The sequence below is a fragment of the Patagioenas fasciata genome, chromosome 9 (genome assembly GCF_037038585.1).
Source record: "Patagioenas fasciata isolate bPatFas1 chromosome 9, bPatFas1.hap1, whole genome shotgun sequence".
NCBI lineage: Eukaryota > Metazoa > Chordata > Aves > Columbiformes > Columbidae > Patagioenas > Patagioenas fasciata.
The window spans coordinates 26,027,290-26,055,115 of NC_092528.1; the positions used below are offsets into that span (position 1 = coordinate 26,027,290).

Below are 27,826 nucleotides of genomic sequence, written 5' to 3' on the forward strand. Positions count from 1 at the left end.
ACCATGCAGCAGCCACCAAGGAGAGGGGAGAGCAAAGCCTCAGATGGACTTGTCTCATCCAAGCTCACGAAGCATGGAGATGGCTTTGCAAAGGGACTACCTGCCTTGTTCAGACTCCTGAGTGTCTCTGTTGTCACCTCTGTGCTCTGTCCCCCAGTGACATCCCCAAGGTGGGTCTTGCTGCCTCCAAAGCACTGAGGCTGCAAAAAGAACCAACAACAGGGTGCTGTGGGCCTCACAATCAGCTCCCCAAGGACAGTTTTGGTGCAACCTTGTCAGTGGCAAGAGCCACGAGGGGGCTCTAGGAACTCATCTGAGCTAGAGGGGAGATGCCAGGAGCAGAGCTTGTATCTCCTGGAGGATGGAGGGGAGATGCTAGGAGCAGAGCTCACATTTCCCGGAGGATGGAGTCCCCTCCAACATCCAGAGTGGAGGAGAGCAGGAGAGATGTCACAGCTCTGTTGAGGAGCGGGATCTGCAGTACTTTGGTCCATGTCACATACATCATGACAAGGAGCAGCGCACGTGTCACAATGTACCCAATATGGAGCCTGCGAGGGGCTGTGGCGTGAGCTGTTCTGGCCTGACCCGGGGCCAGCAGGGCCACAAGCTCTTGCAGGATCCTGGTGTTCAGTGTTTGATCATTTACACCAGCTGTGGGTTCATCCCACAGTCTTATTCCTGCAGATCCACATTTATCCCTCACAGTTGTTTTATCCCTGTCTAACTCCACTGAGCATAGGGTAACACTGCTGAGCTCACTCCTTGGTGAGCATCATGGATGTGCAGAAGTAACTCCAGGGATGACCTCTTTGAATATGGGAGACATTGGTTAGAAAGCAGGTCCAAGTCTGTCAGCTGGTCTGTCACAGTCTAACTCCACTGTACCATCAGCACTTGGGAAAGAAAACACTCCTCGTTAAGGATTTACCATGCCCACTCTTACTGTGTGGTGAGACCTCAGATAGCATTTTTGTAAGTGCCCCCGTAAGGTGGGGACAAGACCCAACATTGCTGGCATCACTGAGGTAGTTATGTGTTAGCTGAATGTTTCAGGTAGAGAGCAGATAACAGTGTACATGAGACAAGGTGACTCTTGCCTGGCACCCTGGCTGGCCAGCACCAGAACCTCCTCTCAGTGACCTATTTTTCCCTTTCCTCATGGTGGACACTTCACACAGCCAGGTGACTGGCCAGGCCTGACCATGGTGGACCCTCCTCTCAGACAGGTGGGAATAATCCCGGAGAAGGCGTTGCAGCCAGAGCAATTACCCAGGCCAGCTAATTAGGGCTCCAATAGGACTGTTTTGGAGACCTGAGCCACCTAGGAGGGGGCTGGAACACTGCAGGTGTTGAGGCTGGGGGGGCAGGAGGGAATGGGGATGCATGAGGCCGAAGTTAGCTTTAGACACTGGAGAACAGCAGAAGTGAGGTTGTGGCCATTCAGCCACTGCCTCTCAACTTTCTTTAGGAGCCCATGCTGTCTGAGATCAGATTTGGCCAGAAAAAGAACCCTGATCCCTGGGCTGGTCAGCATGAGCCTGCAGAGAGATACGATTCTGCACACCAAGGGGTTTGGGAGGCTGGTGGATGGGGACAAGCACTGGGGCAAGGAAATTCCCCAGGATGTGGCAGTCTGGCAGGGTAATCAGCTCAAAAGAGGGCTCCTGATGGGATCTGCAGTTACATACCTCTTGGGCATCCTCTGCCGCCTTCCAGAGCCCACACGGTCAGCGTGGACACTTTAAGCCCATGCTACACCCAACAACATGGTCCAAAACCCTGCAGAGCTTCTGCTGCCACTTCATGTGTCCCAGTCCAGCCTCACAGTGTAAACAGAGACTTTGACCCTCAGTGATCTGGCTTGAAAGAAGCAGCAGCAGGCAAAGAAAATGACACTTCAGAATTAAAGTTGCCCCTGAATTAGAGGAACTGTTCCAAAAAGCTATGGAAGGTTGTTGCGATGGAAAAATGAGGGTATGAAGGACCCACCCTGCAGAACAGGCAGGGAAAAAATAGATCACAATGTATTCAGGGCTCAGGCAAGACCACACTTGCTTGCAAAAAATAAAGCCTTGCATTTGACACATTGCTTACATATTAATTAGTTTGATCAGCTTGCCTGGGTGTGTTAGCATGAGTGAGAGCTCATGTCTGTACAGTGATGAGCTGTTAAAACTTCCCCAACAGAGCTACAAATAATGGCAGACTGAGATCTTCCCTTTGCCCACAGCCTTCCTGCTGTTCTTCTAGCGCTTTTGCACTCATATTTTTCTATTTTACTTCACTGTGTCTCCCAGGTACTGTTTCTCCCCAAGTGCAGAACCAGAGGTCCAAGGGAGCAAGAGAAGCAGCTTCTGCACAGAAAGCCAAAGAATTGTCACCCCCCAGAGCACAAAGACAATAAATGGAAAAGGAGGAAAACTCTATTTTCTTCACTAAATCCCCTTCTTTCCCAGCTTGTCCGGGATGGCTGGAGGGGCAGCAGCCGCTGCAGAGGCTGGAATTAACATCGCCCCTTTAACGGCAGCGCCGCAGCCTGACTTCAGCGAACTGAGGAGGGCTGGAGCTGCTGCTCCAGGAGTGATGCCAACACATCCCTGTTTCCCTGCTTCTTCCCCGCTCTTGTTTGTGTGCCTTTTAACGTGCCACATATGTATCCGTGCCTGCCAGTGGATGTCTGCAGGGTTTACATTAACCAGCTCAAGCTGAGGTTGGTAAACAGCTATTAAAGTTTTGCTCTTTCTGTCTCCAAGGGTGTCAGTTCTGCACAAGAGAATCACTTGCATCCTTCGACTTCCTACAGACTATTCCCTTGTTTGTAGCTCAAATGGATCTTCCCGTTTAGTTATGCAGACAACAGGGGTTCGGGTTGGTCTGTGCCTGGCACAGGGAGGGGAAATTAATTTCCTGTGGCTTAGTGGGGAGTGTTCATATTTATACCTTTTTCCTCGACAGGAGAGAGTCAGGCGCAAAACCTGTAACTTCAGTGTTTAAAGTTCTCACTCCTAAGCAGAGCCCAAATCTACAGCTGTCCGTGTCCTGGGACAAGCTGCTGAACCCAGCAACTTCTCACCTTTGCAGGAGGGTGCAAAGTAGGTTCCGATTTTACACACACTGTCACAACTCTGAAGTTTCTTGGAAACCAGATTCCAGTCCGAAACGCTGCACGGCACTGAGCGGAGAAGCCAAAAACAAGTCCTGAGCACCCATCCCAGCTGCCGCACCACCACTAAAGCTACTTATCCCCGCACGGTTTTCTTTTTTCACACGTTCTTGCCTTCTGTTTTTGCTGGAGGCTCCGACCCTATTGAGAGGCAAATTTTAGCCATCTGGCAAAGCAGGCTGTAGGGAAAGAAAAAAAAAACGGAGAGAGAAAAAAACACAATGTGCATGGGCACACACGCGCACACACTCACACACACACAAAACTCTGGAGATTAGGGAAGACAAAAACTTGGCTGAATGGCGCGGGTTTTGCTGGGGCGCACGGGCAGCCCCGAGGCGGGAGAGGCGGGAGCGGCGGGCGGGCGGCGGGGAGGACGGGTTCCAATGCAGGCAGGTCTGCCTGCCTGCCCGCCTGCCTGTGGGGATGTGGGGAACGGCTGCAGGCAGGGGAAGGCGTGACCTGCATGGAAAATGCCAGACAACTCCAGACGCACACACACATAGGCGCGCACACGCTCACAAATCTCCGAACGGAGATAAGGCGGACGGCGGAGCGTTTGGAAGAAGGCAAAGCCCTCCCCCGCAAAGCAACCGGCGATCCTCCCCGCCAAAGCCACCGGCAAACCCTCCCGGCTGCAAAATGAGGTGAGTACCCCCGCGACAGGGTGACCCCAGGGTTCCACATGCAGTGGTCGGGGGGCACGGCCGGGCAGGGGGGCCGTCCCGCTGGGGAGGTTTCCCTCTGATGACCGTGGCTTCGGTTTCCCCATCTGCGAGCAAGCAAGAGGTTGCTCATGCCTGGGCTTCGTGCTGCAGCCCAGCTTGTGTGCTGGCATCCCGGCAGAGCCAAAGGGAGCTTGGGGTGACGGGCACGCAGCGGTGATGGGCACACAGCCAGGGGTAGCGCTCTGCCATGGCCCATGGGCAAAAAGGTGCGAGAGAGGCTGGATGTGCTGCACGGACTTCAGGTTTCTGTGCACGCCGCAGTCGTTTATCACTTTTACGTGAGGTTAAGACTTTCCTGGCATGAGAAAGAAGTTTGATGTTGTTTTGCCTCCCCTGTTTAAAGGGAAAGCAGAGAGTTGCACCAGCAAATGGGCCAGTTCGAGTCAAGATGATGATGCCCATTTACGCCAAATGAGCATCCTGCCCCCCATGCATGTACCCTGACCAGAGGAGAAACAGATTTTCCCTTCACACATGTTTGTGGTTTCAGACAAGCTGTCAGAAAAAGGCATGTTCAACCTCACGCTGCTTGAAAGAAAAATTGATCCAAATTTCTCAGCTCCCATTAGCTTTGTTTTGTAATGAAGAGCTGGGAAAAGTGATGGCACTACACAAATGAGTCTCAGAAATCTAGTGCCCTGGTTTTGAAAGAAGACAGACAGGTTAAAAATAATCCACTTATATAGCTTCAATTTCCTCACTAGCATACCTAAATCAAGCCCTGATTTTGAAACCAAGTGTACGTGTACATGTGAGTAATTCCAGCTCCTGTAATACACACCTACAAGCCTTTGCCAGGCCTTAGTACCTATTTAGAAAGTGGAAATTTTATTTGCTAATGGTTCTAATTTCCTGCATGTTTCTTTTACTTTGTGCACTCCACTGAGTGTAAAGAGCCTGAGGTCTGCTCTTCTTTCTGGGTCCCATGCAATGGCACAGGGTTTTGAGTTTGCACCTCCAGCACAGGCAGTGCTCTCCCCTTGCACAAAGAAATACTTGGTTTACTCTCCTTTTTGTGCTCAAATGGAGCTCAAGGCTGGTGCGAGGTCAGCTGGACTGCCACTGATTTACCTGTCCTCTGCCCTTCTCTGGAAGAAAAAAGTTCCTAACAAGTTGGGACCAAGTCTTTAGGCTGAGGTTTTTTAAAAGCTGACTTGGATGACAAAAGATCTCTAGGGATCTCAAACTTTGTGGTTCTCCATCTGGGTGAGTGGTACCCTAAGAACTGAAGAGAAGAAGAAGAAAGGAAAAGGAGAAGAGAAACAGAGAATAGTGGGGAGTAGCATGCTGGGTGGCACTGCTGGGGCCCCAGTCCATCCTTGCCCAGCTGCAAAGATGTGTGCTGTTTATTGAGAGTCAACGATCCCATTTTGGCAGGATGAAGCTAAGCAACAATAATAATAATGATACTTAGCAGTTATTGCCATGATGCTTTCATTAAACCAATTTAGAAAGCGTCATTATTTTATTAAGCATCCTTATGCTTATTCTTCCATTAAATGAAGATTTGCCCATCAGAGCCCCATTAGTTAAAGGACATGTTGCCAGCGACTGCTGCTCCCAGAAGCTTGAGAAACACCGAGATCCCAGAGCTGTCTGGGAGCTGTGGAGGTGGCTTTGGATCGCATGTGGCACCTGCATCACCCACCTTCCAAGGGGACTTTCCCCTTCTGGGAAACACGTGCAGCTCCTGCCGTCACCTTCATCTTCCTGTGGCTTGGCGGAGGGTTTACTTACGGTGACGTGGTGATGTATCAGCTCTCCCAGACATTTCAAGTGTCTGACCTTACATGATACAACCCACTTGGGAAAACAGACTGAGCACTCAATAGGTTTTGGCGTTGACAGAGTTTCATTTCATCTCCCCATGTGTGTTTTCCAGGTACCCCCTGATCTGGTCTGTTTGTGCCTTGCTGCTCTGCGTGGCAGATGCCATCGAGCTGACAGACATGTTTGGGGAGATCCAGTCTCCCAACTTCCCTGACTCGTATCCCAGCGACTCAGAAGTGACGTGGAACATCTCTGTGCCTGATGGATTTAAAATCAAGCTGTACTTCATGCATTTTGACCTGGAGTCATCCTACCTCTGTGAATATGACTACGTGAAGGTGAGCTGTGGTATCAGGGGCAGATGGTGGGGTAGACAGTAGACTTGTTTGGCCAGCAAAGAGAGGGTAGTGCTGGAAAAGCTGGGAACAGACTGGTTTTCCCCATTTATTTGGCACAGGAGTTGTCAATCCAGTGCACAACTAGGAGAGCATAGGCAGGCTGACAACATCCATTGAACTAACAGTGAGTGGGACACCAGATTCAGAGCTGAGCCACAGAGAACCAGATTTCTGGAAGTATTTGGGCACTTATTTCTCATTAAACCCAATGGGATTTACACACTCATGGGCTGATGAAACCCCTGTGGCAAAGCCACTAGCCTGTGGCACACTGGTGTTAGCCATGGGCAAGGAAGACCCCTGAGCCATGGCCATGAATGCATCTTACAGCCAGCCTGGATCCCTGGCCGTGGCTTTGCAGGATCTGGGGACATCCTGTCCGGCCCCAGGGGAAGCAGAAGGGAAAGGTTAGACCCAAGCTTGAGGCTGCAAGCTGGGGTCTGCAGGCAGAACCCCCACAAGCCACAGAGGACAGACCCAAAGGCTCGCTTAGGTTCCATGCAAACCCATGTCACAGCTCAGATCCAAATTTCAGGGCCATTGCTGGCAAATCTCTGCAGCACAAACTATCGTGGTTTCCAGGGAGCTGTCATGGACAAAACCACAAAAGATTCCAGCCTGCTTCATTGCTGGGCAGTAACCCATCAGAAACCAGGGTGGGCCACACACAGCAGTGCCACAGAGCACCCTCACCCCTTGCACCACAGCTCTCTCCGAGCAGGACTCTCCTTCATGTCCAGGACAAGCTGGGTTCTCCATATCTTTGAACTTGGTCAGGTTTGGTGCTTTCTAGCAGACAAGCAGTAGCAAGCAGGTGCTTTCTACTTTTGCCTGACTGAACATGCCTTACCCCATCACCCAGTGCAACTTCCACAGAGGCAGGTGGAGGTTTCACCCAGGTTTTGAAGTGAAGAGCTCAGCCCTGCTTCTAGTTGTCAGCTAATTGAAATTATTATTTTATTCTTGCCCTGAGAAAACAAAGGAAACATTTGTGTTTTTCTCCTCTAGGATCTGTTCGCTGCTTTAATTTCCCCTTTGTGCTGGCACTCATTCCGCTACTAACAGCTCTCATTGAGGTTTGATTAGTTCTTTCTGCTTCTGCTGGATCTTCTCCAAGCACAAGGGCCAGGGACATATATAGAGATATATTGCTTTAAAAACCCAATAAGCTCAAGGAGCAGATTTCCTGGAAACTTTCCCCATTCCAAGCTTTACCCCTCCTCCCACCCTTCACCCCCTGCTCTTTTTTTTCCCCTTTTTCATAAGGCTCCCTGTTATTTGGCCATGGTGCCAACTTGGCATCACAGCTCTCCCTGCTGCTGGATTTCCATAAGAAGGTGGTATTTTTCACAGGGATTTAGATCTCAGCTGTATAAATTTGCTTGGGGCTGTAACTCAGCTTGCAGAGCTTCCACCACAGAATTACATTTTTAAAGTGCTGAAAATGGATGGATTACGGCCGATTCATAGGCTCCTCCACTGGGTAGGGGGTGCAATCTTTAATGCTTCTAAACCACCAGCTTAACAGACATTAAGGAGAGCAACAAATGACTCCATGGCTGTTTGCCTTCTTGGGTCTGTGTGTCCAGCCCCTGTCTGTGTGAGCTCAAGATGTAAAAACAGCATCAGCTTGCTCTTTGACAGAGGCCGACAGTGCCTGGCTACAGAATATAATTATAGACCCGGTGCTTACAGGTGCTTCTCTGCAATACTCTGCCAGTGCCAGTGAAGATGCTCAGAAAGCCACAGGTGGTATCTCTGCATTTGATGGCACTCGATAGATTCCCCCTCCATGAACTTTTCCGCCTCCATAAACTTGTATTCTTTCTGAACTCATGAGTGACTTTAATCTCTGCAGCGTCCTGTGGCAGAGAGTTGCACAGGTTAAATATATAATTACATGTGTATGTGAAGAAACACCTTCTTGTTTGTTCTGACCAGGGGTTTGACCATGGCTCTCCATCAGGGTCTTCATCATCTTGACTGCAATAAGAAGGAGGTCAAAATGGGGGCTGAACAGCCCCAGTGCAAGGTGGGGACCCAGCTCAGGACAGGCAGAAAGCCACCGTGCCCTGGCCTTTGTTTTCCTTACCTCTTTGGCTGCCCATGTGCCTGAGATCTCAAGCAGCATAGAAACTCATCCTGTGTGCCAAGCTCAGGGCGAGCTGAGCTGTAAACCCATGCAGATCTCTGCCTTCGGGGTGGTCTTCAGAAGGGAACAGTTTCCAGAGCTCTGAAACAATGGCTAATTAAAACAATAGCTGTTTATTTATATATATAAACACATATATGCGTGCATGTGTGTATATATATAAAAAGAACATGGCTCCTAACACAATGCTCAGAGGCCAGGAGGATTGTTTGTGTGAATGGGGATGGCAGAGAGGAGGAGTGGTACTTTGGTAAGGAAGTGAGCCAGGAGGAACAGCCACCCCCAAAATACCCATCCGAAGAACATCAGCCCCACATAGGTAGGGAGCACCAGCCACTTGGACCTCAGCACTTCGGAGACAACCTCTCCTCAGGTTTTGGGTGGCCACCTAGGTCAGGTCCAGGTGCATGAGAAAGGAGCAGCCATCCACACTGGGTTTTCAGCTCCTGCCCTCCACTCTGCTTCTCAGCAGGTTCTGCCCGGCTCATCACTGTCCCCAGGGAGCTGGCTTGGGGTTTCCTCATTTGCGGGGGGCCTCACCGTGCTTTGTCCAGATGCTTTCTGATGTCACCCAGCACTGAACGCTTTTGCACGCACATCTCCAGCACTGGCCTGGGGCATCCTGAAAGCCACGGACATGACTGGGAAACTGGGTTAAGTGACTTGCCTAGTGTCACTGGTTTGTGCTGTGGCAGAGGCAGGGAAATGGGAGATGAAATCCCAGTGGAGGCCCAGAGATGGGAGATGAAATCCCAACTTCAAGGGGCCTTCATGAGTAAGTCCCCAGGCTTATTACACAGATCTGAGCCTGGGCTCCAGCCCATGAGATTTTGCACATAACTCGGTCAAGCCCTGAAATGAAATCAAGCCCTGAGGGCATGGCAGCCAACTTGGGACCAGCTTCTTGATTGCAGGGAGTTTTTGCCCCATCCGCCCATGACTAGTCCTTGTGGACTCACAGTCCTTTTGGGGTTACATGTCTTCGGCTCAAGCCCTACCACTGAGTCCTGGTTCAGGATGGCTCATGCTTGAGATCCGTCAGGTTTCAGCACCTGCCACAGGATTTTCCCTTTCCTCCTTCAAAGCCCAGGGGCTGTTTGTGATGGGTGTCTCCAACTGTACAGGAGGGCAGAGGGGTCCATGACACTTTGTGGGTCTGGTAGGTCACCTCTTCCCTGACACAAGCCAAGTCTCCTTTGGATGCATCTCTTTATGTTGTGTTCAGACTCCTGCCCATACATGGCACTTGGGATGCTTTTCTGCAGCTGCTGTTCACACCTGTGTCCCCAGGGAGGCTCTGTGCTATGGAGTAGTCATGCACCCAGGCAGGACTCCTGCTAACCTCATGTGTAAGCGCCCAGAAATAGGGCACAGCAACCTGTGAGAGGGGACAATCTCCAGACACCAAGCCAAGTCCACAGGAGGGGAAACCAGCCATCGTCCCCTTTCACCTACCACACAGTTGCTATGTATGTTCCCGTGGAAATTCAGGTGCACATTTGCACAAGAAAGGACCGTTAACACATATCAAGGAGAGGATGTGTGCATGTTGGGGAGAGAATCTCTAGGACACCTAGACGCAGGCTCCCGCTCTCATCTGGGACTGTCCCATCCCTGCCTTGTTTCCAACAGTCAGCAGCAGCAGCATCAGTTGTTTTGCAAAACCCCTGTTCATCTAGGTGTTGCCTTCTTGTGTGCACGCTGACTTCAAGGTCAGGGGCTGTTTGATGCCTTTCCCTGTCTCTGAGCATCTCCTCCCCATGTCATGTTCCCAGTGTCTTCAGCCCAGCGCTTCGATTTCTCTGCCTAATGAGCCATTTATATATATTACAAGGAGTGTGTTTGGCCTTCATCAGTCCAATTAGTGCATTCCTGGAGGGCTGGAGAGGGGGACTGGCGGCTGCGTTTCCGTATCGCCGGCTGCCTGCCCCCCTCCAGCAGCAGACACTGAACTGTCGGGCCAAATTCTCCGTGGTGTTGTGGTGTTTGATTAACCCATCCGCTGCAGGAGGCATCTCTGGAGCATCGCTACTCCAGCATTCCCAGCAACCCTGGTGCAGCATCTCGTTGCTGCCAAGCCAGGGCACCCAAGCTCCTGCCTCCTGTTCCAAAGGGGGAAGTCAATATGGGGCACAGGGGGATGGCACAGCTTGGGTCACCCCTTCTCTTAGCCACGGTCCAAGCCAAAATGCAGAGGGAACAGAGCCATAGCCACGGAGAGACCTCATCTGCCTCTATCTAGAGAGGCAGAAATATTGACAAGGGAGTGAGAAGGCAAGCAGAAACAGGGGAGATGGTGGGAGGCGGTGGCAAGGGTAAATTTAAGACATAAGAGTGTCACTATATTTTATTTTTCAAAGGAGGATTCTTTCAGCGTATTTTTATAGGGAATTTCTCTGCGGCAATTGATATTTCCCTCAGGGACACATCTTCTCTAGTGAAAACGTCGACATCGTGACCCGAGAGGGAGAAACTCCAAACAAACAACCAGGATTTAATTACCAGCCTGCTCGCTGGATGTAAATGATCTATGAAAAAGTATACAGTCCTCAGCAGAAGCAGCAAATATTAACCAGGGATGATGACCTCTCTGTTTAGTTTACTGCCGGAGGGCTGTCTCTGCTCCCTGTGGCTCGGGGCATGGGACCCGTCACAGATAAGGGGCTGTGGATACCTTGGGTGAGGAGAGTGAGGGTCTCTTGGGCCTCATCCTGCCACTCTGGGGCTGTATCCTGGGATGCTGGGGGTGGTGTTGGGGCTGGCCCCATGGTGGGAGCATCCTCAGGACAAGACACAGGCCACCAGTGAGGTTTTGTTGTGCATGGGTGATGCTGTGCTGCAGGTCCCGCGCCGGCTGGGGCTGGAAAGGAGGGATGGGAGCTCACACGGTGGCTCGTGTGTCCTTGCAGATGTGACAGCCACCAGTCCCGCACAAAGGAGCTGGCTGGAAATTGCTCCTTCCCACAGGTTTCCTTCGGAAGAAGCAGTTTCTGCAGAAAAGGCTGCGTGCCGCACGCTTGCGCAGCCAAGACTGTGCCAGGTCTGAAATGCCATTGTCCTTTGCTTTTGGTGATGGCACTCCCGTTTTTCAGTCTGAAACGCTATTTCATTTCAAAACAATCTTCTCTCAGATTTAAAAGAGATTCTAAAGCACCGCAGTATATTTCAAAGGGATTGAAACCAGATGGATCCCAAATTACTTGTTTTCGTTTTTTTTTTTTTCAGAATGCTGTTTCACAAAAAAAAAGAAAAAAAAAATTCAATTGAGTTGTTGTCTCAATGCAGGGCGCGTGTTTTTTCTCCAAATTCTCAAAATTTATCATCGGAAAGTCTCTCTCTTTTCTGGCCAGCTCCAGCTGGTATGAGAGGATGGAAAATATCTGGAGGCAATGTCAAGGCATGCTGAGTTGCCATTTCCATGTTGGCTTTCCCTGGTGTGAGCGAGTTTCCGCCTGCTTGTTCAGCCCTGGGAAATTTCCCTTTCAGCCGCAGACCCTCCCCAGCGGGCACATCCTGGGGGTCTGCAGGAGACAGGGATGCAGCCAGAGGGGGATCCCACCTCGCCAAGGCCACTCAAGATGGGGATAGCATTGCAACACCTCTGGGACCCTGTGGGTCCCCAAGCAGGCGGCTGTTTTCCCCGGACACAAGGTGGGGGGGCCGCACACTTCATCACGGCCTCAGTAGTGTTGGCTTGGCATGAGCAGCGACAGGCTGGCATAGTGGTGTTCATCATCGCATTCCTCAGCTGAGGAGTTATTCATATTCAAATTTCCTGGGGGAAAACAGGCAGGGTGCTGGGAATGAGCTGGGAGAGGTTGTGGTAGAGACACAGGCTGGGGATGGGATGTGCAGGAGAAGATGGGGTCAATGCTGAAATAGTCCTGGGGAAAATAGTGAAGAAAAAGGAAGGGAGGGAGTTTCCAGGGATTTTCCACAGGCACAAGCACAGCCATGCTTTACAGGGATGTACGTAAAGCCTGGTGAGCACACTGAAATTATGTCAGGGCATGCTGGCCTGTTGGTCCCCTCCTGTACCCCTCTGAATCCAAACCATGCCTGGCACTGCAGACCTGGAGCCAGACAGGGACTCTGGATGGCAGGGACAGGACCGAGCTTGTCCAAGCCAGTCCAGGGGACAGAAACAGCATCCAGATTACAGCTACTGCTTTACTGATGTAAAACTGATGGCCAGGGGCTTCTTTGGGGTCCCAGTGCCCTTCCAGCAGCACAGTGCTCACACAGATGCTGCTGCCCAGCTCAGCGTTCAAGCTGAGGGGGAGGGTGAGTGGGAGCATCTCAGGTGCTGACAGCTCTGAGTGGAAATGATACGACCTGGGGCTGATTTTCACATTCTGTCATCTGCATGCCACCTGCCCACGTCCTCACCCCAACTCCCAAACAGGCTTTCTCCCTGCATCCTTTCCTTACACCTGCCAGCTGCTCCTGACACCCAGGATGCTGCCTGCTCTCTCAGCATCTGCTTCGGGGGTGACCCCGGGCAGAGCGGGCAGACCAGAATCCCTGTGTTCATTTCGGAGAAACCGTTTAATTGCTTTACTGCATTTACAGCACCTCAGAGAGCTGGAGCAGCAGCAGTCAGACCTGCCAAGCTCTGAGCATCTCTGGGGTCACGCTTGGCTGCAGGAGGTGATGTGAATGCAGCAGGGATGGCTGCAAATTGCTGTTTCAAAGATGTCCTGGGAAGGGCCAAGGCAGTGCGGGGCCAAGCAGGATGGGGCATCCAGAGAGGCAAAGCTGCATCCTTAGGCTGTGGCCACCTAAGGCTGCTGGACGAGCAGCATGTCCCATGGTGACATTGCTGAGCCCTGGCAGGGACAGGCTGGGCAAACAGAGGCAGAGATGTGAGCTCTCAGGTGCAGATCAAGATTCCAAACACAGCCTGGCATCCTCCAGGATGGGCTCTCTGGGCTTGCAGATATCCACGCTCTGCCAAGTGCCCACCCTTTCTTTCTGCTTACAGATTGAAGCTGAGGATCAGGAGCTGGCAACCTTCTGTGGCAGAGAGACAACGGACACAGAGCAGGCACCTGGCCAGCAAGTGATCCTGTCCCCGGGGCCCTACATGGGGCTCACGTTCAGGTCTGACTTCTCCAATGAGGAACGCTTCACCGGCTTTGATGCCCATTACACCGCCGTGGGTAAGCAGTGGTTAAGCCTGCAGGACCAAGTTTCTAGGGCAGCATAAGAAATTTGTGAGGACGACATCCCAGACCAGCCTTGGGGAACATAGCAAAAGTCCTTGTGTGCAGCCCGTGGGCCGTGTGGGACTTGTTGGGTGCTTGTCTGACCTACCACATGGGACAATTAGTTTCTCAGTGCTCTGGCAGAAGTCTCCACGAGTGAGGTGTGGAGGGCTTCAGGGAGACCTCCCTTCCTTGTTATCTCTATCCTAGATGTGGACGAGTGCCTGGAGAAAAGCGACGAGGAGCTGGCGTGTGACCACTACTGCCACAACTACATCGGCGGGTACTACTGCTCCTGCAGGTTTGGCTACATCCTCCACTCCGACAACAGGACCTGCAAAGGTACCACCCAGGCACAGCTCAGACATGGGGACAGTCACACACACAGGTGTCCCTGGGCAGGCAACAGACCTACCACACACAGGCAAAACTGCTCTTTCTTGCTGCCAGGAGGGATGAGGTCCTTCTTTCCCTACAAACCAATAGTGTGGGACTGGAGATTGCCCAAGGCCTGCAGTCCTCTTGCATGGGAGGAGATGTGGTTTCTCCATGGGCTGTGCTCCTCAGCTGAGCCCTACAGATCTCCTCAAGTCAGAGAAATTAAAAGGTTTAGCCTCTACTCTGAATCTGCATCATGTAGATTAGCTGGGATTAGCTCCCAGCCCAGGACCTCTACGCCACAGGAGGTTGGCTGTGTGAGGTTCTCCTTGCAGGGACCCATATTCAGGGTCCACGGACCCACTCAGCAGACCCCACTTCACTGGGAGGGCCCCTGAGCATGGTGAGGTTGGGATGCAGCTGGCGGGGTGCTGAGCGAGCCCTGGCTGTGTTGCAGTGGAGTGCAGCGACAACCTCTACACCCAGAGGAGTGGGGTGGTCACCAGCGCCGACTTCCCCAGCCCCTACCCCAAGAGCTCGGACTGCCTGTACCGCATTGAGCTGGAGGAGGGTTTCTTCATCACCCTGAGCTTTGAGGACAGCTTTGACGTGGAAGACCACCCTGAAGTGACCTGTCCTTATGACTACATCAAGGTGAGCTGGGCTCTGCACTCTCCTCCTGTCCCACTCCTGTTATTTCCCTGGCGCCCTGCTGGTGGGACCATAATTCCTGGGTCTAAACAGGGGCAATGAAGCCAGCAGGAGTCCTGTTGCTCCATTGAACCCACATCTCTTACCACACCTGATTTTGACCCTCTCAGCCAATGGTGACCCTGTTTCAGTTCATATCACCCCAACACATGGTGTTTAATCCCCACTGCAGTGAAGTGTCCCCATCCATCAGGCTCAGGGATCAAAGATCCACTGTTCTTTCCCTTTGCAGATCAAAGCCGGCCACAGGGAGTTTGGCCCATTCTGTGGAGAGAAGTCCCCAGGGCGCATTGAAACCCAAACCAACAGCGTGCAGATCCTCTTCCACAGCGACAACTCTGGAGAGAACAGGGGCTGGAAGCTGTCGTACACAGCAATTGGTAACTCCTGCTGCTTTCCTCTGTTTGCTGGTCTTGGGCAATGGGAAGGGCTTTAATAAACTCTGCAGGTGGAGACCATGATTTTGGTGGTCTATGACCCTGTCTCCAGAAAGTGTCTGTCACAGAAATCACAAGAGAGGAATAAAATAACATGGAGCCCTCCCTTCAAAGGGTGCTTCTTTTTTCCTGTGCCAGATGGGCCCTGAAACAAGACCACATTGCAAAGCAGCGCAGTTTTGGGCAGGATAATTGCAAAACCTCCAGTTATTAGCTCCCAGTCTTGTAATGCCCAAAGCCAGGAGCAGCCCAGGACTGGGGGAAAGACCTGGATCCTCCTTTTGTTCTAGGAGAGGAGCCTGGCTGAGCCATATTAGTGTAGGTTAATAGCAAGGGCAGGGCAGGGCTGCTCAGACCCTGCTGCAGGGGCTGGGTGGCAGAGCTGGGACTCTCCATTTTCTCCATTTATTCAGATGAGTTTTGTTTTTCTTCGTTTGCCCTTTATTCAAAGGAAACCCGTGTCCACTGGTGCAGCCACCAATCAATGGGAAAATTGAGCCTTCCCAAGCCAAGTACACCTTCAAAGACCAGGTTGTCATCAGCTGCAACACTGGATACAAAGTACTGAAGGTACGGGGTGACAGCGTGGAGCTGGGCAGCTGGGTAGGAAATAGGGAATCCTCCCTCCCGGGACTACTGTGTCTCTGGAAGTGTGAACACAGCCCACACACCATCCTTACCCCCTCTCCAAGGGCGAGGACAAAGCTTCCTATGGGAGCCACCAGCTTTCTTTCCCAAACGTGCAGAGGAAGAGAGGAGATGGCACTTTCCCAAACCACCCTCTCAACATCTCTCTGCAGCCGGTGAGCTCAGAGGATGCCAGATTTGGCACCTCTGCCAGAGAAAAAGTCAGCAAAAGCCCCGGGGGAGCTGCCAGGGCTCTGCCTGCTCCTCACCTGCTGGCTCAGCTCCCCAGGCAAAGCCCACCCTCCACACACCGGGAGCTCCCCCAGGACTTTGGGACAGCTTTGGAGAGTCAAGGGGGCCGGGATTTTGGCAGACACTCTCCGGGAAACAGCTGAGAAACATGGGGATCGTGGGTGACTCACATGGTGGCTGTTGTCCCTCCAAAGCAGTAGCCCGCTTGGATTTCTGACATGGAGCTGGATATTTCTCCAGTGTCTCCTCAGCCTCATACTTCATGCAGAGCTGCCTCCTTACCCAGCACTTAGAACGGGAATAAACTTCTCCATTTGTTTTGCATTCAGTATGTCACTGAGTTTCTGGCAACAAGAAAACTCGTGAATTTTTTCATTATGATTTTATTGCATGTTTTAACTAGAGAAGTCCTCTTCCAGGGGGGTCTGGCTATTTCTTACTAAAGCACCAAGAAATTTACTTCCTGTGGTGGGATGAATTTCCTTGCTTTGTACATTGATGGTGCTTTTCTGCTGGCATCTCCTGCACAGGATGACCTGGAAAGTGACTCCTTCCAGATTGAGTGTCTAAAGGATGGGACATGGAGTAACAAGATCCCTATCTGCAAAAGTAAGGACGCCCTTCCCCACCCTGCCAATGTCCTTTTCCTTCTGAAATCGTTTCATGCTAAGGGGAGCTGCTCTGCCAGAGCGGAGTTCTTTACTCAGAGACACAAACCCAGCCAGAGAGGCTACGTAACTCTGTAAAGCTCTTTTGGCTCGTTCTTGGATAACATAACGGGGCTTGCTCCAAATGCCACAAGCAGGATGTTGGTGCTTTTATTTAGATTACTCATATAACTTGATTTGCGAGCCGCTTTGCTGTCTCCCTGTCAAAGAGCAACCCTGGCTCTTGAGAGCTGGCTCTGCTGGATAAATCTGGGACAATTTGAGACAATCAAGTTCCTAGTCCAAATTTCCTTCCTCGTGGAGGCTACTAAGTCATAGGGCATTAGAGAAGTCCCAGGTACTAGCCTAAACTGAGCACTGCTCAACTAAGTGAAAGGAGAGAGAAAAGTTGCCCAAGTATTTACAGACCTCAAAACAGGAGAAGAGGGGAGAAGAAAGGAGATGACATTTGGAAGGATGGGTGATGATTTTCATCACTTCTTCTTTCATCTAACCCATCTCCCCTCTCAGTTCACGTTTGGGAGGTGTACCTGTGAGCACCTTTTCACTTTTCCCCCAAACACCCTCAGCCCTCGGAGAGACTCTCACTGCTGCTCACTCTCCTGTAACGCTGCCCAGAGAGGAGAAAAGCAGCAAACACACTCCAAGAGGGTCCCAAGATCTTCCAGAAGAGGCAGGACAAGATACTCTCAAGGGATGTTGGGATGCAGGCTCTCCCCATATGGGCAGATCCTTTTTCTTTTAATGATACTGTGCATATTACCCTAGGAGAGTATTTCTGGAGTGTTAATTCATGTTTTCTCACTCAAAAGGGAAAACAGGAGGCTCTCAGGCCTGCTAAATAGATTCATAGCTGAAAAGGCTCCTTAGAAGGTTTGGAGTCAGTGATGCCTCTGCCCTACCAAGGAACTCCCCACTCCTACCACTCCCACTACCACAGTCTCCCATTGACTTTATCCAGCTTGAGCAGAGATCAGATAAAAGTTGGTGTTGCCTAATAAAAAAAAGAACAAAAATCTAGGTAAATATTTCTAACCTCAAAAAGTATTATTTTTTGGAGAAAATTGAAACGATTACCTGCATTATTCCAGCCAGACTGGAACCAGTCCCTTCTTGCGTGATATGACTCACTACGCTAGATTTCTAAGACTGCTTTTGGAAAGCAAAGAAGCCCCTAAATGGGCAACTCAGGCCTGCAAACTGCAATGCCTCCCACCTCCCCGGGCTGTCTGGGAGAGGCAGGGCACGAGCAAAAACAGTTTTAGAAAGCAATGCAGAAAATAGAAAACTTCTCAGCCAAGGTGGATAAAATCCAGATCCGTGGCCTGGCGAGGCTAAACACAACCCTGTGACAGCTTCTCCCAGCCGCTGTCCCCGGGTTGCCCCGGCTGAGCAGAGCGAGTGGGTCCCCAGCTTGGCTGTGGCTCCGCCAGCATCTGTGGCACCCTGGCATGGCTCGCCGGGTGCTCATTAACGATTTCTGGTGTTTTGGGGGTTGGGTTTCCTGCATGCCTCTCTCTGCTCATCTACTAATTGGGCTTTCTCTCTCTGCTTTCCTCCTTCCCTTCTGCTTTCGGTGCAGCTGCAGATAGAGCCGACAACGAGACAGAGGGAAGAGCCGGCTCGGAGCGAGTGGCCGCGTGAGGCTGGCGCCGGCCGCACCGCCCGAAGGGCAGCCTGTCTCAGTTCCCCTCTCTGATCTGTCCGGTACCCAGGGCAGGTCCCCTTTGTCCCTGGCCTGGCTGCCAAATCCATCTCCGTGGCTTGTCTAACTGGCATGGCACTCTTAACCCCTCCACGCCTGGTGCTTTCTTAACTCCGCCTCGAGAAGGGGGAAGGAAATTTGGAGTCAAGCCCCCTTATCCTGCTGCCGTGCCACCCCATGGGGGAAGGTGCCTCTCTGGTCCCGACACCGCTGCCCGGGGACCGCGTGCTGCCGCCAGCTCCCAGCACGTCCTCCGCATCCCTCCCTCTCCGCTCGGATGCCTCAGCCCATCTCAGCTCCCCCCGACCGGCAGAGGTTGCGCAAGGGGCGCATGGCTGCCTGGTTCTTTGTTTGTTTGTTTGGATTCAGCCTCCCGCTGCCCTTCCTCCCTGGCCCAGCGTCACAAATAAGAAACACTCATTCCTCTCCTCTCTCCTGAGCATCTTGGCACCTTTCAGATCCTCCAGGCGAGGAGGCCTGGAGGATGGGTTGGCATCACCCGCCCTTTCCTGCAGGCACTAAGCCCTGGCACCAGCACAGGGGGATGGATACTCCTCTGCCTCCCCTACACTCCTCACTGTTGGCCCAGCACAGCCGAGGTCAGGCTGGTCTCAGGCTGGTTGCAGCTGAAGGAGGTCAGAGCCCAGTGTCTCGCCCCATTCATGTTCCCAAGAACCCCAGGTATACACCCCGGGCTTCCTGATGCACTGGGGGGTCCTGGGGTGTGGATCAAAGGCTGGGAAAGGAGGAGGAGGTCCATGTTGGGGAGGTTGATCCAGCTGTGGTCCTACAAAGATGGAGATGCTAAATGGCCTTTTTCCTGAGGGAAAAGTCTGGAAAGGCTAGCGGCACAGACTCTGTCCCCTCACCCTTTCAGCAGGACCCAGGACACTGGTGGGCAACGCCTCTGTGCAAAAGCCCATTCTCCAGGCATCAAGCCTGCCCTAAGCCTGCAGGACATATAGGGAGGGGACAGGTTGTGCGGACCTGTGGGTGCCGCCCTTCAGCCATAAACAACCCAGAGCAGCTGTGGAAGCCAGACTGGTCCCCCAACATCCATTCCCTCCTTCCTGCAAGCCCCAGCATCCCCCAGTGCCTTATAAAGGTCCCACGGTTGCTAACATGGTGCACAGAAGCACTGTGTGCCCAAGCACCATGGGAAGAGGTCAGGAAAGCTCAGGACATCCAGGGAGACCCTGGGACTGGTGAAAGGGATCTGTGTCCCCTTCTCTGTCCCTCTTCAAGGCACAGCTTCCCAGAGCCCACACCCGACCTGGCTACACCAACACATCCATCCCATCACCTGCTGTCCCTGCAGGGGGATAGAGGGAGCCATGGTGAACACCGAGCTGCAGCACTTTGCTGTAAACCAGGCTTTTTTTGCCCAAGTAGTTGAGCAGCCCTGAGCATCGTACTCATCCCTGGTGCCAGCTACTTCTTCTAGTAAATTCTCTGTTCATTAGCCTGGATTACTGCATGAGGAGTTGGAGCTCCTGTCCTCACCCCCCTTCCCATCCTGGAGCACATGAAGAGCCATGTCATCCCTGATCCACAGGACCTGCTTTCTGTGAAGTCACCTATACCCTACTCAGCTCCTCATCTTAAATGTGGCAGAGCCCATTTCCACAGCACTGCATGTCCCAGACAGGATCAGACACAGTTACTGCCCTCCCCTGGGGCAGGTCCTCCAGGATGGGGCAGGGGGAGGTTGCACAGCATCACCCAGGTGTGCTGTGAACTGCCCACATGCCAGGGAGCTGCAGCTCTCATGGGTGACTCCTGGCTTTGGCAGATGAAGCACCTTGCAGCCTGGGGTCCTTCCTGGGGCGGGTAGCACAATCCAGGGAATAAACTGGGGAGAAGAGGCTGGGCAGGGCACTGTGCGGGACGTGGGGGAGAAAGGTGACCATGGACAGGCCATGGGGAAGGGCAGTGGCACCCTGGAAATCCTCCTTCCACTACATCCTGAGGCCACACCAGGGATGGATGAAGTCAAAAGCCGAACCTGCCTGTGTCCTGGGGAGCTGGCATGGTCTCAGCCGCATCTGCTGGCCTTACCCCTGCCGGCAGACCAGCCAAGTCACATTCTCAAAGTCCTTGATCTCCTGCTGACGCAGGGCAGCCAGGCCCTAGGCTTGCTCAGCCTGAACTGTAAACACTTATCAGAACTGTTTGGTGAGCAAGACTCAAAGCAGGAGGGATGGGGCCATGCTCTCAGCAAAGCCTTGTGCACAGAGGGCCTCCTGCGATGCGTGGGGTAGGTTAGTGAATCCCTGCCTGCTTTTTCCTAAGGGATGAAGAGACACTCTAGGAGCATCTCCCAGTATCTCTCACCTGCCAGTGCAGGTTTCTTCCCCTCTCAAAAGTATAGCAGAGACATCTTGCACCAATGAAAGGCTCAGGAGGGGCTCCCAGCACAGGGGTCTCGAGCAGCATGAGTAGTGTTGGCCATACAGCCTGCGGGTGCGCTGTGCCGCTGGTGTTCAGCAGTGCTGGACGTGTGCCATGTCTTTGCAGGGTGTCCATGGTGGGTTTTCACAGGGCCAGGCTGCCCAGCCTGGGGACAGCCTCCTGCTGCCATCTGAGGCCATGCCAGGCTGTTCCCCCTGCACTGCCCTGCAGAAAGGGATACAGGACTATATGGGCCCTCGCTCTAGCCCATGGGACCGTCATCACATGCCAAAGTTCAGCATTACTTGAGTGCTGGCTGGCTGGATACCCCGAGAAACAGAGCTCAACCCACACTTCTGTGTTGGCTTTCAGTTGCTGACTGCAAAGAGCCACCGGAACTGGAGCATGGCTTTGTCACCTTCTCCTCCAGGAACAACCTCACCACCTATCGAGCAGCCATCCAGTACCACTGCCAGCACCCCTACTACCACATGGCCCCCAACAGCACTGGTGAGCAGTGGGGCTGGGCCGCGTCCCCACAGCACGGTGCGGGTGGGAGTCTGCTCATGCATGTGTGCGTTTGCAAGTGGGGGGGAGCTTGGGATGGTCACTCTGGGATGCATTGCAAGCAACAGGCTGTGGATGTAGCGTACACACATCATACCCCATGTCGATGCTGCCCGGATTGTCAGACTGGCCACATCCTGCTCCGCAATGAGGTAGGATGGAGTTAGCACTGCCCTGTGCTTTGCCTGTGTGTTTCACAGCCTCAGCAGAGCAGCGTGGTGGTTCTTCTGCGCTCTGCCTTCCCACCCTGCCACCTGCTTCCTGTAGCATATGAATTTTTCTGTGTGTCTGTGGAAGGAGCTGCTGCTGGAGGGAGCACCAGGTCCAGCAGCCACAGAAGGGGCTCCACAAGGCTCCCCATCCCAGCACACAAAAGTCCCATGTAGCTGAAGCGATAGCAGTGGGATCATGGCAGACTGAGTTTCCCCTTATCACCCTGGTCCATAACCAGAGACACCACAAGGTGCTTTGCCAAGCACCACAGGTCTCTGCACCCTTTGGACCCAGCTCTGGGCAGCAGAAGGGGTGTGCATACATCCCAGCCCTTCTCCCTCCTCCTCCCTCAGCAAGAAAAGCCAAAGGATTTCCTCACATTCCTGTCTCCCAGCTCATATCCCCCTGGACACCCGCTGGCCCCGTGCATCTGTTCCCAGCATCCCACATGCATTAGTGGAATGAGCACTGGCAGCATTAATGGGACGGCAGCTGCCAGCCGAGGCTGAGGGCGCAGCACAGCCCTCCAGACGACTCAAGGCAATGACACCAAGAATGGTGGCACATCCCCTGCTTGGAGGCAGGGCTGGAGGATGCCGCAGGGAATGGAGCACAGGTCACTTCCTGCTCTGGAAAAGGGTTCGAAAGATCCTGACAGCTGGACAACATCTTCTCACTGCAAAAAACACCCCCTCATGCCCAGGTCACAGCCCAGCTAATACTTTGCTCTCTTCCAGCCACCTACACATGTGACGCATCGGGGGTCTGGAGGAGCGAGGAGCTGGGGACCAAGCTGCCATCCTGCCGACCAGGTACTAGTGCTGGGATGGCTGGTTCCCGCAGCAAGGGGTGCGGAGCGGGAAAGTCCAGGAGGAGATGCCTCCATGCCTGACCTGCCACTTCCCTAGGCAGGGACCTGTTCCCTGGTGACAATGCCATATGCCTTGCTACACATATCCAACTGACTGGGAGGGTGATGGGGACAGAGACCTCCTCCTACCCCAGCTGGCCCAAACGGTCAGGGTGCAGCGGTGGCACTGGGCAGCAATGACGAGGGCATGTCTTCCTAGCAGTATAGGGCTGTCACCCCAGCTGTCAGGGTTCCCTGAGCTCCCTGCTCTCACAGACAAGGAAACCAGCAGCCCCAGGGCAGAGCCCACTGGCCATGTTCAGCCCCCAGCATCACCAGAGGTGGCTCCAGCCAAGGGCAGAGCAATACCTGCCCAGGGCTGCTGGCTGTCAGCTCCCATTAGCAGGGTGTCCACATGCAGGAGCAATTAGCACCTCTTCAAGCCCTGCAGAAAAACCCAGCCACTTCACAGGGAAGGAAAAGTCCCAAGCCTTGGAGCAGTGGCAGAAATGTTTGCAGCCAGCAAGTTTCCAGGCCAGGCGCCCATTTGGGATTAAACAAAAGTCCACGAGACATTGGCTGACCACAGACAAGCCTGGAGCCAGGTCTGGCTGCCAGGCGGAGGGGCTGGAGGCAGCCCTGGTGTGGGTTGTGGTCGGATGTGCAGGGACAGCTCTCCGGAGAGGCATGGGCATCCAGCTGCCATGCAGCAACTGCAGCTGCAGCCACCCCGGGGTGCAGGAGCTGGCTCAGCCCCATGGGTATCTGCTCTTCATCCATGCTGAATGACTGCAAGACCAGAGGAGGGACCCCCTGAGATCCCCTGCATCCCACAGAGCTCTGAGACCAGGGCTGTGGCTGCTCTTGTTGCAGTGTCTGCTCCCTGCATCTCTCCTTGATGTTTCATCCTGAACTAATTTGAGCTGGGAGCATATGGGGACATCTTTTAGGGCCATAGCAGCTTTCATGGGCCATTTCCAGGCCTCCTGATTAGTGACAGAAGTCAGAAAGTTCTTCAGGAAAATGGAAAATCCCAGAGAGAGGGTGACGCTCTCCTGAGATCGGGATCTGTGCAGGCAGCAAGCAGCTGGCCAGCTGCTCTTCAGATCCTTCCCCCGTGTCTCACGCCACCACCCTATCAATAGAAACTCCTCTTCCAGGCCACTCCGTGCCTGCCTCTGCCATTAGTGGGAGCATTTGCAGCCTGGTCAGCATTTTTGATATGTAATTTAATAGAATAAATATTTGGCTGGATGCGCTTCCTCTAAAACCATCTCCCTGGAACAGCCGTCAGCTTTGGTGCAGCAGACCAGCTGGGCTGGGGCGCAGGAATTATTTGCCTGAGCACATTTTCTATTCCTTGCAGCAGTGGGAAAGGCAGGGGAGTGGAGCACAGGCAGAGACACTCACCATGCTCCCTCCTGCCAGCGTCGCAGTTTTCCTGGCAGCAGACCCCAGCCGCAAGAAATCCACGTGAGCAGCTCCTGGTGCTCCTGCTCTGGTTCAAGGCTGACTCAGACCCCATCCCATCCCCCTGGGGGGCAAGACCCTCTTTCTGTGAGGCTTTGAATCTTCCCCTCACAGCACAGGGGGCATCAGGGCAAAGTCCTGGCACTTTCCATGGGGGATGTGGGTTCCCCTTGCAAACTTGGAGAGATGAGACCAGTGTGTGAGCTGCTGCGATCTGAGACTCTTACAGCTGTAGAAGTACAAGCTCAAATAAATTGCCACCACCTCCCAGCAACATCAGCACCCCCAAGGAACTTGGGGGTGCCCCTCCACAGTTCTGCCACAGGCATGAGCCAGCCCCACCACCCACAACTGTGTCCCAAGGAATTACGTTCCATGGGGACAGGATTGTCCCTGCCCACTCTGTCCAACCCTCTCAGGGCCACCTTCAGCATGTCGAGTCTCTCCTCTTCCTCACGCCATGTCACAGAGCCTTGATAAAGCTCCTAGAGGCAAACCAAGCAGCACATCAGGGCTCTTCAGACATTAATTCTGGACCTGGAGAAGCTGAGCAGACAGATGCTGGTTTGGCTGCCAGAATTGTGATGAGGGCTTGAGATGCAGGAGTAAAGCCCATGGTGCTAGACAACATCCCACAGCTGAGATTTCTCCAGCCACAGCTTCTCCAGGAGAGCAAATGCCATGACTGTGAGACCACAGACCTCGTGACAGGTCTCAGAGTGAGGGGTGAGGCTGGTCTGATGTCAGGCTTCAGTCTTCCCTTCAGTGTTCCCTTGGGTTTCTCGGCACACTGAACAGGAGCCAGGCAAGTGTTTGGATGGTCTGGGAAGGGCTGAACGAGCTCACGGGATATGGTGAGGCTGCAGGATTACTCATTTGGCCTTTCTGCTTCTGGAGTGGTGTGGGGCCAGCCAAATCACCCCAGAAACTGAACTGCAAAGTGAGAAATTGCAAAGTGCAGGCTGGCCCTCAAACCATCTTCTTGTCCCACCTATCAGTTCAACTGTACAACAACCCTTTAAGACACAGGGCTGTTTTACTGCAATCCAGGTTTGACAGAAATCATAGCATCTGCCAGGTCTTCGAGATAGCAGAAGGACCCCTTCAGTTGCCCTTCCCTAAGGAATCTGGTAGCACCATGGTCCCCAGCTGGAGCACAGATCACATAGATGTAAACCAACACTAAGCTCTGATACTACTTAGAGTACTTGAAATCCCACCTTGGATCACGTGTTTTGCTGAATCCATGCCTTGTGTCAGTGTCAGGAGATCTGGTACACCTTTGGGGTACCTAACCCTAGATGAAAGCCTCCACAGCCCCATACCATGCTATACACAATTCTCAGACACAGTGAGTGTTTCATTTGAAGATAACAAGCAATGTGGCATAATCTACAGGGATGTCCCTTTTCATTTGTCTGCTAGATAAGTGCTGGGAGTCACTGTCCTGTCCTTTTTGTCCCCAGTGTGCGGCCGACCGGCTCGTCCTCTGCCTGGGATCATCAAGCGCATCATCGGTGGGCGAAACGCAGAGCCTGGCTTCTTCCCCTGGCAGGCCCTGATTGTGGTGGAGGACATGTCCCGGGTGCCCAACGACAAATGGTTTGGCAGCGGAGCCCTGCTCTCGGACTCTTGGGTGCTGACAGCCGCCCATGTGCTCCGCTCCCAGCGGCGAGACAAGACTGTCATCCCTGTCTCCAAGGAGCATGTCACTGTCTATCTGGCCCTTCACGATGTGAGGAACAAGATGGAAGCTGTCAACCGTACAGTGGAGAGGATCATCCTCCACGAGGAGTTTGACATCCAGAATTACAACCATGACATCGCTCTGGTCAAGCTGAAGGAGAAGGTGACCATGGGGAACTACGTCATGCCTGTCTGCCTGCCCCAGTTCGAGCATGAGCTGGAGGGGCCTCACCCCAACACGCTGGGGCTGGTGGCTGGCTGGGGTATCTCCAACCCGAACATCACGGTGGATGAAATCATCAGCTCGGGCATGAGGACACTGTCCGACATCCTGCAGTACGTCAAACTGCCGGTGGTGCTGCACGCAGAGTGCAAGACCAGCTACGAGTCGCGGTCAGGGAACTACAGCGTGACCGAGAACATGTTCTGTGCCGGCTACTATGAAGGTGGGAAGGACACTTGCCTGGGAGACAGCGGGGGAGCCTTCGTCATCCAGGATCCGGGAACCCGGAGGTGGGTGGCCCAAGGGCTGGTCTCATGGGGTGGTCCAGAGGAATGTGGCAGCAAGCAGGTGTATGGTGTGTACACCAAAGTCTCTAATTATGTGGACTGGGTGGAGAAGAAAACAGGCTCCTCTGAGAGGTGGACATTTCTGGACCCGCAGCTGCCGAGATGAGTGACTAAGCAGCCAGCTGCCGCAGATCCCTTTCTTCTTGTTGTTGTTTAATGTGCTCCAGACTCTGGTCTTTCGCAAGCAGTAGCCACGATGCTCAACGCACGCCAGGCCTTTGCCAGCCTTCCACGTCATTTGTTTCGCTCGGTCCCGCATCCCTTCGCTTGCGCACTTAGGAAATGTTTGCTGGGGAGCTGAGGGAAGGGAGCCAAGGGCAAGATCTCAGCTGGTGTCCTCAGCTTGTGCTGCCTGTCTCCAAACCTCACCCAGTCTACCCCCCAGCCAGGACAAAGGCACAGCAATGGAGGCAGCACTTCCCTGCCACCAAAGCTTTGGGCCGTACACAGAGAATTGTCCCCACCCTTGGGGATCTCCAGCCAGATCTTCCCGTTGGACAACACAACTGCAGGAGCTACAGACAATGCAGGAAACCCAGCTGGGCAGGTCTGGACCTCACAGGTCCTCCACGCTATGGAACATCTCTTCTGTACAAGGAGTAGTGAGAGATCCTTGGGTGTTTGCTGTTATTTTTATTTGCAAACAGATGTCCCTGCCTGATGGCATCTCAGGTGATGTCCACCTGGCCCCAGGGATGTGAGGATGCATCCATATTAGCCTTAAACTTCAGCCATGTCTGGAAAGCTAATGGCTGCCAAGATGGCACCAACCGAAATGGGCTATCCTTACCCCACCATGTGGGATGAGTGCCCCACAGAGGACACAAGGACAGGGAGAGGGGTTTGGACTCACTGTCACCCTCAGTCCCAGCCACCAAAACTTCTCTGACCCTCCATCGCTTCAAGCGCTCTGCAGTCCTCCCCTCAGACTGGCTCTTGGAATGGTTTCCAGCCACAGCAGACCTCCCAAGTAAAGTTTCCCAACACATGAGACAGCATGACATCTGCTGTACCTAAGTGATACTTATTTTCAGCAGAATCAGATAAAGTGCCCTTCCTTGGTATTTCACCTCTTCTTTAGGGGTTGGGTAGTCCTGCATGGCAGTGCATTCATTCTTGCAAGAACTTAGTCCCTTTTAACTGCTTTGGAGGTCATAGATTTGGCTGATTTAGAGGTTACTGATGGTGTCCAGTGTTTGTTCATGGCTCTGCTGACCTGTTGCAGGTGTCCAAGTCACTCTAGACTGACGCCAACACACCAGAAGTATTCATATCTCCCCAGCCTCCCTCCATGGCCTGTGCAGACAAGTTAGCCCCACCAAGGAGCAAGGTTGGATGAGCTTACCTTTCTTCAGCAGGGACTTCATCTCCTACGCTCGCTAGCAAAGCCCTCCTATAGCTGTAAACAACATGTAAAAATTGCCTGCTGTCCTCCCTGCATGCCTGTAGCCTCCTTTGGGCCTGTCCTCCTCCTCCTCTGGTCTTGCCATGCAAGGAAGGAGTCAGCAGTGAATGAGCCACTCTGCCATTTTGCTATCGTCCAAAAAGCCATTTGCATGTAGAGGAGCAAAAGGCCTAAGGAAGGTTGAACTTGCAGACACACTAAGAACTGTACTCTTGTCATGTCATGTAACTACAAGGTATTTTTATATATATATATATTTTTTTTTTTTTCTTTTTTGATACGGCATTCTGTAAAATATCCAATATCACGTAAGGATGGTTCTGTGTTATATTCCTCCTGAGAACAAAGTAAAACTTTGATATATACTGAATTTGTGCCCAGAGGCTTTTATTCCAAGAAGAACATGGTCAAGGCTGTTTGCCAGTCTCTGCCACACATGCTCCCATGGGGATTCTCTCACTGTCCCTCACCCTGA

The 27,826-nt window shown here is 52.9% G+C and overlaps 1 protein-coding gene across 2 annotated transcripts; it reads left to right on the forward strand.

Moving 5' to 3' along the window:
• The first annotated feature begins 3,543 nt into the window (after positions 1 to 3,543).
• Positions 3,544 to 27,721, forward strand: MASP1 (MBL associated serine protease 1). Of its 2 annotated transcripts, XM_065844861.2 has the most exons (11): positions 3,544 to 3,813; positions 5,777 to 6,002; positions 13,199 to 13,376; positions 13,632 to 13,763; positions 14,257 to 14,453; positions 14,743 to 14,890; positions 15,399 to 15,517; positions 16,357 to 16,435; positions 20,963 to 21,100; positions 22,108 to 22,182; positions 25,157 to 27,721. In XM_065844861.2, the coding sequence occupies exons 1-11, from the start codon at positions 3,593 to 3,595 to the stop codon at positions 26,050 to 26,052; spliced, it is 2,409 nt and encodes an 802-aa protein (XP_065700933.1). In that variant the 5' UTR covers positions 3,544 to 3,592; the 3' UTR covers positions 26,053 to 27,721. The 2 variants fall into 2 exon arrangements, with proteins under 2 accessions (XP_065700933.1, XP_065700934.1); XM_065844862.2 differs by lacking the exons at positions 20,963 to 21,100; positions 22,108 to 22,182; positions 25,157 to 27,721 and adding an exon at positions 18,077 to 18,630 and having other exon boundaries at positions 3,552 to 3,813.
• Positions 27,722 to 27,826: the final 105 nt, after the last annotated feature.

Coding starts and splice junctions, on each gene's coding strand:
- MASP1 (XM_065844861.2), top strand. CDS start 3,593: ATGTGGGGAACGGCTGCAGGCAGGGGAAGGCGTGACCTGCATGGAAAA. Junction 13,764..14,256: donor CGACAACAGGACCTGCAAAG/GTACCACCCAGG, acceptor GCTGTGTTGCAG/TGGAGTGCAGCGACAACCTC. Junction 15,518..16,356: donor CTGGATACAAAGTACTGAAG/GTACGGGGTGAC, acceptor TCTCCTGCACAG/GATGACCTGGAAAGTGACTC.